We start from the raw sequence: 13547 nt of genomic DNA on the forward strand, positions 1-13547 counted from the left end.
CTCGGGAAATGATAGAAATGCAAGTTGCTAGAACTTGCTTTTTAAACTTGTGAAACATTTTGGTGTGATATTCAATCACTTTCTAAAATAGTCATTTTGTTTTTTATTCCTAGATCTGGGATATTGAAGATCAGAGCTGCTTGTACACAGCCAATTCTAAAGTTAGTCGAATTAAAGGGGATGTGTCTGCCTGTCACTATGTACCTGTGACCAAAGCACTTTGCATTGCTGCAGATGGCATTGCGCTTCTGCATCTAAGGATACAGTGAGTTTCTTTCAGACCTGTTACAAAATGGTTTGATTCGATTTATTATTATCACATACAGTGAAAAGCATTGTTTCTTGCACACTATACAGACAAAACATACCATTCACAGAGAAGGAAATGAGGGAATACAGAATGTAATGATTACAGTCATAGCTAGGGTGTGGAGAAAAATCAATATACGGTAGGTCCATTCAAAAGTCTGACAGCAGCAGGGAAGAAGCTGTTCTTGAGTCAGTTGGTACATGTCCTCAGACTTTTGTATCTTTTTCCCAATGGAAAAAGGTGGAAGAGAGAATGTCCAGGGTGTGTGGGGACTTAATTATGCTGGCTGCTTTGCCGAGACAGCAGGAAGTGTAGATAGTGTCAATGGATGGAAGGCTGGTTTGCGTGATAGACTGGGCTATGTTCACAACCCTTTGAAATTTCTTGTGGTCTTGGGCAGAGTGGGTGCCATACCAAGCTGTGATACAACCAGAAAGGATGCTTTCGATGGTGCATCTGTAAAAGTTGGTGAGAGTGGGAGCGGGCATGCCAAATTTTCTTAGCTTCCTGAATGGCTTCTTAATTACTTCAGAATGGTTTCTGAAGCAATACGATCTTATTATAGTATAGCTGTGGGTTATCATTCTTTTGTCCATTCCTATATAATTGGAATGCTCAACTCAATCAGGTCCACTTGGTTGAACTTCCATTCATTGGATCATGATGTGGCTTGTGGCAACTTTCCACCTAAGAGATGGGATTGGGGGTAATGTGTTGAGATGGATAGAGAATGGGTTGGCAGACAGGAAATGAAGAGTAGGAATAAATGGTTTTCTTTCCAATTGGCAGGCAAAGACTAGTGGAGTACCACAGGGATCAGTGCAGGGACCCCAGTAATTCACGATATATATTAATGATTTAGATGAAGGAACAAAATGTAATATTTCCAAATTTGCAATTGATACAAAACTGGATGGGAGGGTGAGCTGTGAGGAGATGCAGAGATGCTTCAATGTGATTCGGACAGGCTGAGTTTGTGGGCAAACGCATAGCAGATGCAGGATAAAAAAGATAAATTTGAGGTTATGCACTTTGGTAGCAAAAGCAGGAAGGAAGATTATTATCTGAATGGCTATAGATTGGGAGAAGGGAATGTGTAATGCAATCTGAGTGTCCTTGTACACCGATTACAGAAAGTATGCGTGCAAGTGCCGCAGGCTAGAAGAAGGCAAATGATATATGCTACAAAAGCAAATTATTGTGGATGCTGGAATCTGAAAAAAAAATGCTGGAAAATCTCAGCAGATCTGGTGGCATCTGAGTAGAGAGGTCTGTGTTAATGTTTTGAGTATGGATGACCTTTCATCAAAGAACAAAGAACAACAAAGCATGGGAAACAGGCCCTTTGGCCCAACGAGCCCACGCTGCCATTTTAACATGGAGTGCCCTCCTGTACCCATGACCTTCGTCTACACCTATTGGGAAAGATTGAGGGAAGACTAATTTTGGGACAATTTGTTACCCCAGTCAGCCTAAGAGCGCGTTTTTGGGGTGTGGGAGGAAACCGGAGCACCCGAAGAAAACCCACGCAAGCACGGGGAGAATGTGCAAACTCCCACAGACACCGGCCCAAATCCATGTATCTGCACAGCAAACAGTGATAGTCACTGAGCTGTCATGTTGCCTGTCAGATGGTCCAGTGTACACTAACGACGTGAAGCACTAGGCAACTCTTGAAGCATTGTTCTTCGGAGCAGTGTACTTGGAAAGTGCTGGTGGTGAGTGGCTGAATACTGAGCTGTCAGAACTCCGATGAAGGTCATCCAGACTCAAAATTTTAACTCTGTTCTCTCTTCACAGATGCTGTCAGACTTCTGAGATTTTTCAGCATTTTCTGTTGTTGAAGACAAATAGTATGTTGGCCTTCATAATGAAAGGATTTGAGTACAGGAGCAGGGATGTCTTACTGCAGTTCTACAGGGCCTTGGTGAGACCACATCGTATTCAGTTTTGCTCTCCCTTTCTGAGAAAGAATGTCCTTGCTATGGAGGGAATGCAGTAAAGGTTTATCAGACTGATCCCAGGGAAGAAACTGTTTTTTTAAAATTTAGGCCATTATTAGCAATGGAAGAACAGAAAACATTAAAATAAATAAAATGAGGATTGTCAAGGCTTGCTGACAGAAGCTGGAATACTGGCAGTGCCAAACCTAACTTGGGAATGCTATATGTGAAAATGAGGTATTATTGAAATGATCTGGAACAGATTGGCACCATTTGGTATTTTCACACGAGGGAAACCACAAACGTCAAATTAGCACCAATTTTGGATAAACTCCGGCCTGTTTGATCTGGATGAGATGCCTGTTTTACTTAGAAACACGATGCATTCATTCCCAACAGTCTGTGCTGTTTTATACTTCAGATTTCAGCAGTGAAAGATCATACTGTGCAGCTCTGGTTTAAATTACAATTCTGTTCATAATGGTAATTCTTATGTTTGCTTTTCATGCTCTTGTTTAATTCTATAAATAAATCATGTACGTATTAGGAATGTGAGTAAGTTAAGCAAGAATGGAGAGCGTAGGGAAAAAAATAAACGAAGTGAGGACTGAGATGGAAAGGGGATAATTAGGATTGTGATAAAATTGTGTCAAAAGATATTTGAAAAATGAAGTAAATGGGATTATAATTTAAAATGAATTAAGATGCCTGTACAGTAGCACACTGTGGGCTAAATCTTTGCCTTGGACTGGGAAAACCCAATCTGTGCAGCCTTGTGGCTTGCAAAACCTCACACTGACTTCAAATACCATTCTATCTTTTCACAGAAAACATAGAAATTAGAAGCAGGAGTGGGACATTTGGCCCTTCGAGCCTGCTCCACCATTCATTTTGATCATGGCAGATCATCAAATTCAATATCCTAATCCTGCCTTCTCCCCCTCCATATCCCTTGATCCCTTTAGCTCCAAGAGCTATATCTAAAAATCACACAACATTTTGGCCTCAACTACTTCCTGTGGTAGTGACTTCCACACATTCACCACCCTCTAGGTGAAGAAATTTCACCTTACCTCAGTCCTAAAAGGTTTTAGCCCTTATCCTCAAACTATGACTCCGAGCTGTGGTCTCTCCTGCTATCGGGTGGCATGCTAGCACAGTGGGTAGTGCTGCTGCTTCACAGCTCCAGGGACCTGGGTTCAATTCCTGGCTTGGGTCACTGTCTGTGTGGAGTTTCCTCCCACAGTCCAAAGATGTCCAGGTTAGGTTGATTGGCCGTGCTAAAATTGTCCCTTACCGTCCTGAGATGCTTAGGTTAGAGGGATTAATGGGTAAAATATGCAGGGATATGGGGTAGGTCCTGGGTGGGATTGTGGTTGGTGCAGACTCGGTGGGCCGAAGGGCCTCTTTCTGCACTGTAGGGTTCTATCTATTGGGAACATTCTTTTTGAGTCTACCCTGTCTAATCCTATTACAATTTTATAAGTTTCATGAGATCCCCTCTCACTCTTCTAAATTCCAGGAGTCAGGATTGCAGTGCATTTAGTGAACAATGATGGATTGCATGAAGAATATGCTTCAGTTCTCCAAGGCAGCATCTGAGTTCCTAACATTGCCTAAAGGCACTCTAAACCTCACACCCCCTGAACACCCTATATGTCCCAATGCTGACCCGTAGCCTTCAGACAGTGGATGCCAACCCATGCCTCCTCTATGCCACCACAGATCAACCACATCACCCCGATGCATCTCCGTGCCCCCACATATCCTCCAAAGCCACTCACTTAGTACGCACCATGTACATTCCTCAGGAGCCATGTAATTGGAATGGAATTTATTTTAAAATCATTAGTAAAGGATTAAACCTCTAACGATCTTAGACAAAATAAATCCGGGATGGGGGGGGGGGGGGGGTGGTGGTGCGGGGAGGAGAGGAAATCTAATCCCTTAAATACATGTTAGGTTTGCAGACAAACAAGGAACCACATCACAGTCTGATAAACATTTCCATAGTTCTAAGACCATTTGCTGAGCCAAAGTTTTTGAAAGCCAGCCAAGGTTTACAGTGGAACTCCTATTGTGACAAAGGCAACGAGCTCCATTGACAGAATGGGGCTTGAATTTTCCCATCCACTCGCCACTGGAATTTTAGCGGGCGGAGGAGGAAGGAAGCAGACCATTGCAGTCTGGCAGGATTCTCCAGTTTTCATGCGAGCTTGGCCGAGAATCCTGCCTTGGATGTCCATTTTCATTTCAAAGCAGCAAAGCTGTCACAATGGAGGCGGAGCAGGGGCAGAACATTTTTCCACCGTTGGGGGAACTTTTTTTTATCCAGAACGGGAAGTCCAATTAAATCAAATCAAAACTAAAGGAGAACCGAGGACATATCAGTACATTTTCACTGCATTATGCAGTGTATGTGAACAAGTGATCAATGGAAAGGTCAGCTTATCCTTAAAAGACACACATTTGCAAAAAAGCAAAAAAAAGCTCAACACTAATGACTCGCTGTGGATGAATAAAGACATAAAGAAAATATTGAAAATAAAAAAGAAGCGTGGTACTAAGTACATGGATAAAATGTCAAAGAACAATAAGGGAATACATGCAGAATTAGAAGGGAACTCAAAAATACAGGTAGGAGAGCAAAGAGGAACTACAACTTTCAATTTACAAGACCCATTGAACAAAATATTAAAATACTTTACAGAAACACACCAGGAAAGTAGAATGAGGATTACTATTTACAGGCAGCAATAGAAATGTAGTAGAAATATTAAGTAATTTGTTCCAGAATTTACCAAGGAAACGGGACCAGTGGACATGACATTGAATGATAAGATTAGAAATTAGTTAACTTCATTTAAAATAGGTGAAATATTAAATAATCATCCATTTAAAATTAAAGAGAATGAAATCCCTGGCCTGGATGCCTTACATTTTAGTGTTTTAAAAGATTTTGGGAAAGAGAGAGATCAGAGGTATTGCTTCATATTTTTAATAATTCATTGGAGGAAGGTATTGTGCTGTAAGATTGATGGATAGCAAATGTCATATGTTTTCAATGAGGGGAGTTAGACTAGTCAGCTTAACATGGATGGTAGAACAGAAATGAAATCCCTACTCAAGGAGAAAATGGATGAGCATCTGGAAACCAAAAATATAAGGGCACATAATTAACTTGGATTTGAAAATTTGAAATCTCACTTGATCAACCTTTAATTTTTGAAGATTTAAGAGAAAGGCTACCTAGGGGTAATGTAGTAATTTATATGTAATTTATCTAGATTTTCCAAATTCCTTTGATGAGGTAACGCATTATAAACTAATGAATGAAGTCAGAATCAGGGACAAGCAGGAGAAAAGAGAATTAATGCATTCAATGCAGAAAGCAGCGAATGGAAATAAAAGATAGTTACTCAGCATGGGAGAAGCTGGAAAGTGGTGATCCACAGGGACTCATGCTTGGACCATGATTTTTCACAATTTCTATTCCTGATTTGGATTTTGGAAACAAAATCACAATCCCTGAATTTGCAGATGACATCACATTCGGAAATAATCAATACTGAGGAGGACTGCAACAAGATACAAGAAAAAAACTGACAAACTTGAAGATATATAAATAACAAATTAACTTCAACATATAAATTTGTATTATTGCATTTTGACAAGAAAGATAAAGGGGTGATTTTGAGGCTGCGCTCTCTGTCTGCGGGGAATGGTGGCCCGTGCTTAATAACCGGGTGGCCTGATTCACGCTGGCGAGTTTGAGTTCCTATCTTCCTGGCCCCTGCTAGTGGAGTGGTGTGAAACATGCCGTGGGACCACAGAATGCTCATCTTAATACATGTTGTTAGTGAACCCTCTCTCTGGATACTGAGCCCCCCCCGGAATTTTCAGCAGGTCTGATACCACACCATGCCAGCTCTACATCGGAATGAACTTGCGAAGATTTCATCCGTAAAGTTTGTGGTTAACAGTGAACTGCCCTCTGAACAAGGGCAGCTTGGGATGGGCAATAAACGTTGGCCAGCCAGTGATACCCAGGTCCCACGAATGAATGAAAAATATTATGAAATGCTGACTTTCACAATGATGTCAACAGTGTCAGGAAATCAGTATGTGATTTCCTATCTTATCCCCTTATCCAGTACCGCTGCTGGTAGCAGCAACAGGAGCAGGAATCCCCTACTCAAGTCCCATCTGCTGTTTGTAGCCTGCATCGTGATTGGAAAATCCAGCCCATCCTATCTAGATCAGTGCAGTAGCATGTTGGATCTGAAGTGCTCCCCAATGCCAAGGGTGTAAATGGTACTTGTATTCTCCTCAGTCCCAGGGATTGGACCAGTAAAGCACACGATGAACAATGGAAACTAGAAGCAGAAGTAGGCCATTCAGCCCTTCAAGCCTACTCCACCATTCATTTTGATTATGGCTGATGATTATGTTCAATATACCACTTTCCCCTATATCCCTTGATCTCTTTAGCTCAGCAAGAGCTATATCTAATTTCTTCTTGAAATCAGACAATATTTTGACTCCTATCTTCTGTGGTAGTGAATTCCACGCATTCACCACCTTCTGGGTGAAGAAATTTCTTCTTTCTTTAATTCTACATGGGTTACCCCTTATCCTTAAACTATAACCCCTAGTTCTGGATGCCCCCACCATTGGGAACACTCTCTGAATCTACCCTACCTAACCCTATTAGAATTTTATAAGTTTCTATGAGACTGACCTCAGTCTTCTAAACTCCAGTGAATATAATCCTAACCGACTTAGTCTCTTCACATATGACAGACCTGCCATCCCAGGAATCAGCTTAGTAAACCTTCATCATATTCTCTCTGCAGCAAGGACATCCTTCCTCAGATAAGGACACCAAAACTGCTCACAATGCTCCAGGTGTGATCTCACCAATGCCCTATACAATTGCAGCAAAACATCCCTATCCCTATACTCAAATCTTATCGCTATGAAGGCCAACATGCCATTTGCCTTTTTTAGTGCCTGCTGTGCCTGCACACTTACTTTCTTGTCAATATCTTGTCAATACTGCTTTTAAAGGGATTCTACCTGATACTGAATATGTTTCATATTTGTTCAATTTCTCTGATATCCTGCAGACCTGTGCCGAAGCCATACAATGTATCCTCTCACAATGAACCAGTACTCTGCTGCAAATACAGTAATGAGTTTCGACAGGTCGTCACTTGTTCAGAAGGATCTGTAAGTGCCTGCACTGATAAATAATTACAGTAGGATTTATTGATACAGTTGATTGAAGTTTTTCATTAATTTTTAAGAAATTCTTCTGGGGTGTTGAAATGTCAAATAAAATTGTATTTCAAGTTAAATGCAGAGGTGTTGTTGATGCTGAAAATGAGACAAACTGTCTCATATTCAATCCAAGGAAAGGGACAAAGGAAATGGGATATATAAGCTCAATTGGTAATTTTTAAATTTATCTTTTTATTCCATCCTTAAAGTTACAAAGCCAGAGCTCAGAATGGACCAGTGCAGATCCAAATCCATTCACTGCTTTCCCCTAAAACCAAATTAAATTTCCATTTGAATCCAATTCATAGTCCCTACAAGAGGGACAGACCAAATCCAAGCTGACAAGATAAGGCTTTGCACCCCATCTTGGGCTCAATCCAACCCTTAGCCAAAAGGGTAAAAAAAAACTTTGTACCTTTTGGTACTTTATTCCTAATCTAAAAAGCTAATTAAGTCCAATCAGAGTCCCCACACAAGGGGCAAACCAGATCCAAGCTAACAAGACAAGAATATACACCCCTCCTGGGCTTGATCAAACAAGATCCAAGCTGACAGGATGAGGTATTACACCTACTCCCAGGCTTGATCTGAGCTTCACCTTAGCCAAAAAGCCCAGATAGCTTTAAAAAATTGCATCCAGTGAAGTCTCAGTTTAACCTCATTGGCTATCCTGAGTGCTTATGCTTGATCTTAGCCAAAATGCCGAGAAGATTAGCTTGCCTGATCACAGACTCTCCCCTGCCGGGTAAGTAAATTCTGATAAGAAACAATGCTAAGATCAGTGCAGGCTAGGATATGTTAGAAAAGAGCACTGATATCCTGTCTTATCGACCAGGCTCAGAACACCTTTTTTGTCTGGATGTCTACCCGAGAAAAGGCTGCTAACGGACCGGCATGGTTTACTTTTGTTCCAAAACCAAATACTGCAGATGCCAGGAATCTGAAATACAGAAATACCTCTGTTATCTGGCACGTTCTGGGTTTGGGAGGTGCTGCCTACTCAAACAAAATGCAAGGTGTCCTCTATGATTTCATCCAATGAGAAAGCTCCAGGGTGTTGCGGTCTCGAGAGGTGTGGGTGTACACCAATCAGGTGAGCGGCACCGAGGGGGAATGGTGCTGCAGAGCTGTGGGAGGCTGAGCCCAGAGAGGGAACAGACCAACGATAACTAGTACCAATGAGTTTGATATCTTCAGTCAAAGGACAGCTGAGTCCAGAATTCCAGCTAGCAGAGTGCTGGGTAACAGAAACCTTGCTGTAAAATCAGGAAGTGTCAGAAATATTGAGCAGGTCATGTTGTGTGAGAGAGAGAGAGAAACACAAGTCATGTTTCAGGTTAATGACTTTTCATTCATTCTGATAAAATAAGCCTTTCACATTGAACTGATCTACTTTAGTAAATTGGAGCAGCGTACTTAAGGGACACATGCTGAAGATTCTGTCTCCCAGTCTCTTTTCTAAGGGCATCTCATTATTCCACCCTGGGTCATACTATTGTACCACTGGATATTTGAGTATTGAATTTAATCTCCAGATCATAAGTGCCTCAATTTCTGCTTGTGGGAGTGACTGATGACATGAGCTAAGAGACTATCTAGGATACACCTGAAATTTATAACATTGACACCCTACTTGTGCCAAATCTCAATTTTACTATTCTGATTCTGCCAAACTCCAAATTCTCCCTCCACCAGGATTCCTTACCCCAGGTTATATTATTGCACACTGGCAGAAGGGCAGTCAAAATCCCGGAACCCCCATCCCCAGCTCTGCCAAATTGTAGAAATGTAAGAACTATAGAGTGATGATAATGATGGGTTTGGGGGGGTGGGGGTAGGTGGGAGCATGGGGGGATTCAAAGACTCTACTGCAGACTGGGATACTAATAATGCAAAAACCAAGGGGTGGAAGGAAGGGGTTAGTTTCTGAAGGATGCCCAGGCATATTTTCTCAATCAATTTATTTCTGGCACAGTGAGGCAATGCTGAATGTGGTTATAGGGAATGAGGTGGATCAAGTATCAATAGAAGAACATTTAGGGAACATTGAACATTGTATCTTAGAGTGGTGGATTGGGAAGGGGAGTAGTTCCCTTTCAATCAAAGGCATTCAGTGGCTCAATTATTGCCAATGCCCCCCCTCCTCCCTACCCCAGCCTGACCCTAATACCCGTCCACCTTGGAGTGGGTGCACTGCAGGCATGCCCACGAACACCCACTATTCCCCCTCCCCGCCCAGTGTCACTGCTGAGTAACGTGTAGCTGTTGGCCTCAATCTGATTAGCCAGCAGCTCTTGGGGGCAGGATTTATGCCCTGGGGTGCTTGATTTTGGAGAAAGCCTGCTGGAGCTCTCAGTTAAATACCTGATTGGCATTTAACTGAGTGGTGATATGGGGCTCTCCCCCATTGGGACCAACTGGCCCAGTTTTTTCTGGGACTGTCCCATTACTCGGCCTTTTTGTCCCACATCCCGGGTCAGGCATCCCAGAATTCACCTGCATTGGCTAATCTTTGTATATGCTTTGGCCAGTCTGATCTGTGCAGTATTGGCCAGTATCTTATTTATGCTTACATCAACATCAAAATTGTTTTGATTTGCACTCAGGGGTATTCAGTGTGGACTGAGACAGGGTCTGAGAGCTCACTCTACCAAATTGGGCACAATCGCCACCCCTCACCTCTCCACCCCTACCACCCACAGCTCTGGCAGCATCACCCCATATTCATAACACATCTATGGCAGAGCTCTCCCCCCTCCCCATGACGAGGATACTGAGAGACCTAAAAACAACATAGAAAGGCAGGTGTAAAGGGCAGTACTAAAGTGTAAAGTGCCACACTTCACTGGGAAGAATGAGGAGAGTCAATGAAGGATACAGTTCTAAAAAGGTTGCAGAATCAGAGAGACTGAACATATGTGCACAAGTAGTGTCGACAGGCAAACTGAAAAAGTGGTGCAAAGAGCATATGAGATCCTGTGCTTTGTAAACCAAGGTTGTAGAGTACAAAAGCAAAGAAGGCAATGATGAGCCATTAAAAAACATACATTTGATCTCAGCTGGAGTATTGTGTTCAATTGTGGACACTGCAGTTTGGGAAGGATGCAAAGGATTTAGTGAGAGTGATAAAAGATTTACTGGAATAGTTCTAGGGATGAAGGATTTCAGTTACTTGGATAAATTGGAGAAACCTTAGGCAGAGGCTGACAAACCTCAACATTGGAATTATACATAACTCTAACACCACTTTTGTGGATCCCAACTTGATTATAGATTATATTTTGTTCAACCCACAGCTTCTTATTCCCAACAGATGAGAACTTATATTGAATGTGCTCTATTATTACGAGTTTTTTTAAAATTATGTAAATTAGTAGCTGAAAAAGATGTATGAATCCTACACATTTTGATGTTTGTTTTAAAGGTGATTTTAATGACTAAGTTAGAGTTTATAAAAGTAATTCTATTTATTACAGGGTGTGTTACAAAAAGACAAAAGCATTCTTTCAGTGATGTATATAAATTCCTTACGACTTTTCTATTGAAAGTGGAAAGAAGCTTTTTTCAATTAAATTAATATGGTTCATCATTTTCTTTTTAAATATACTTATATATAATTCATGCAATTTGCATAAGCCCTGAATATGCATACACTGGAGAAATACAGAAAATATTAACAAAATGGGTAAAAAGTTAGGTCTATCTTAATTTTGATTTTTTTGCTTTTAATTTGTCCATTGATTCTATTATATACCTATATGAGAATTATGATGCATTTGAGTCAAAGGGCACAGCCTCTGGCTAAAAGGACGATCCTTTAAAACAGAATTTCTTTAGCCTGAGAGTGGTGAATCTGTGGAACTCTTTGCTACAGAAGGCTGTGGAGGCCAGGTAATTGAGTGTCTTTAAGACAGAGATAGACAGGTTTCTGATTAATAAGGGGATCTGGGATTATGGGGAAAAGGCAGGAGAATGGGGATGACAAAAGTATCAGCCATGATTAAATGGTGGAACAGACTCGATGGGCCAAGTGGCCTACTCTACTCCTATGTCTTATGGTCTTATGGCCTTATGATCAAAGATGCATGGAAATTTGCCACATATTTGATTTAGAAATGCTGAATTTTTTTTTGTCTTGTGGTTCCCAATATACATTATTTAATGCAATTTTTTTGAAGTAAAAGCTCTTCAGGTGATAAAAATTGCTGACCTCTGTCCTAGGAGCAGAGACCATTGACAGGAGATTTGACAGAGTCAAAATCATGAGGGGCCTACACCGAGTAGATAGAGAGAAATTATTCCCATTGGCAGATGGATTTGAGCACCCGAGGACACCAGTTTAAGAAAAATGGCAAAAGCATAGAAGGCAAAATGAGAAGACAAAGACAAAGACAAAGAACAACACAGCACGGGAAACAGGCCCTTCGGCCCAACGAGCCCGCGCCGCCGTCCTACTATCTCAGTGACCTATTCATGATTTTAGTCTACGCCTAACGTGCGAGGATCAGGGAGGTCCAATTTAGGGACAATTTTAGTACCCAATCAATCAGCCTAAAAGCACATCTTTGGGGGATGTGGGAGGAAACCAGAGCACCCGGAGGAAACCCACGCAACCACGGGGAGAACGTGCAAACTCCCACAGACACAGGCCCAAATCCATGTGTCCGCACAGCAACAGAGATAGTCTCTGAGCTGTCATGTTGCCCTCGAGATGGTCCAGTTTAAGCACACTAACGACATGAAGCAATAGGCAACTCCCGAAGCAACATCCAAGAGCAGCCCACTACAACCTGCCGCCTGCATGCCCCTTGCTGGACTTAAATGCCTGTGGAGACAAAAAAATTCATTATTAAACAGGCAAAGACTAACATTCCTGAGGCAAAACATATTCCCAAGCCTACAATGTTCAGTAAGGCCTACTATATCCCCCTATATGTAGCCCGCTCATATGGCTGTCTAAGTGACTCTTAAACAACCCTAGCGTGCCTGCTTCCACCACCTTACTCGGCAGTGCATTCCACACCCCCACTACCCTTTGCGTGAAAAACTGCCCTCTAATATTTGTCTTATACCTAGCCCCCCTCACCCTAAGCCCGTGACCCCTCGTTCTATCCATTTCTTGTAGCGGAAAAAGCTTACCACCATTTACTCTATCTATCCCCTTCATAATCTTATAAACCTCTATTAGATCCCCCCTCAGCCGACGTCTCTCAAGGGAAAACAGCCCAAGTTCATCCAATCTTTCCTCGTAAGACAGCCCTTCCATACCAGGCAACATCCTGGTAAATCTCCTCTGCACTCTCTCCAGGATCTCTACATCCTTCCGGTAGTACGGCGACCAGAACTGGACGCAGTACTCCAAGTGAGGCCTAACCAACGTTCTATACAACTGCAACATCAGACTCCTACTCTTATATTCTATACCTCTTCCTATGAAGGCTAACATACCATACGCTTTCCTCATCACATTCTGCACCTGTACCGACACCTTCAGGGACTTATGCACTTGCACCCCCAGGTCTCTCTGCGTATCTATACTCCGGATAGTTCTACCTTTTATCGTATAACTCCCCTCCACATTATTCCGGCCAAGGTGCATCACCTCGCATTTCTCCGGATTAAATTCCATTTGCCATCTATCTGCCCAATCTACCAGCCTGTCTATGTCCTGTTGCATTGCCAGGCACTGCTCCTCAGTACCCGCCAATCCAACCATCTTGGTGTCATCAGCAAATTTGCTGATCACACCACCTACCCCCTCTTCCAAGTCATTAATATATACCACAAATAGAAGAGGTCCAAGTACTGAGCCCTGCGGCACACCACTGGTGACAGGCCTCCAATTGGAAAAGGAGCCTTCCACTACTACTCGCTGTCTCCTCCTCCCAAGCCAGTTCTCCACCCATCTACATACCTGGCCTTGTATCCCATGAGCCTTCACCTTTTCTATCAGCCTACCATGAGGGACCTTGTCAAACGCCTTACTGAAATCCATATAGACAACATCAACG

General features: G+C 42.3%; 1 protein-coding gene across 5 annotated transcripts in view; it reads left to right on the forward strand.

Annotated features, from left to right (window-relative positions):
• wdr95 (WD40 repeat domain 95) overlaps window positions 1–13547 on the forward strand; it is a 134370-nt gene that overhangs the window by 72209 nt on the left and 48614 nt on the right. For all 5 annotated transcript variants that reach the window (XM_080197433.1, XM_080197431.1, XM_080197432.1 and 2 more), the window contains 2 exons: window positions 114–265; window positions 7383–7485. In XM_080197433.1, coding sequence (XP_080053559.1) covers window positions 114–265; window positions 7383–7485 — 255 coding nt within the window. The remainder of the gene's footprint in view (window positions 1–113; window positions 266–7382; window positions 7486–13547) is intronic.

Source organism: Carcharhinus amblyrhynchos, chromosome 10, assembly GCF_965287045.1.
Source record: "Carcharhinus amblyrhynchos chromosome 10, sCarAmb.v2.hapA, whole genome shotgun sequence".
Classification (NCBI taxonomy): domain Eukaryota; kingdom Metazoa; phylum Chordata; class Chondrichthyes; order Carcharhiniformes; family Carcharhinidae; genus Carcharhinus; species Carcharhinus amblyrhynchos.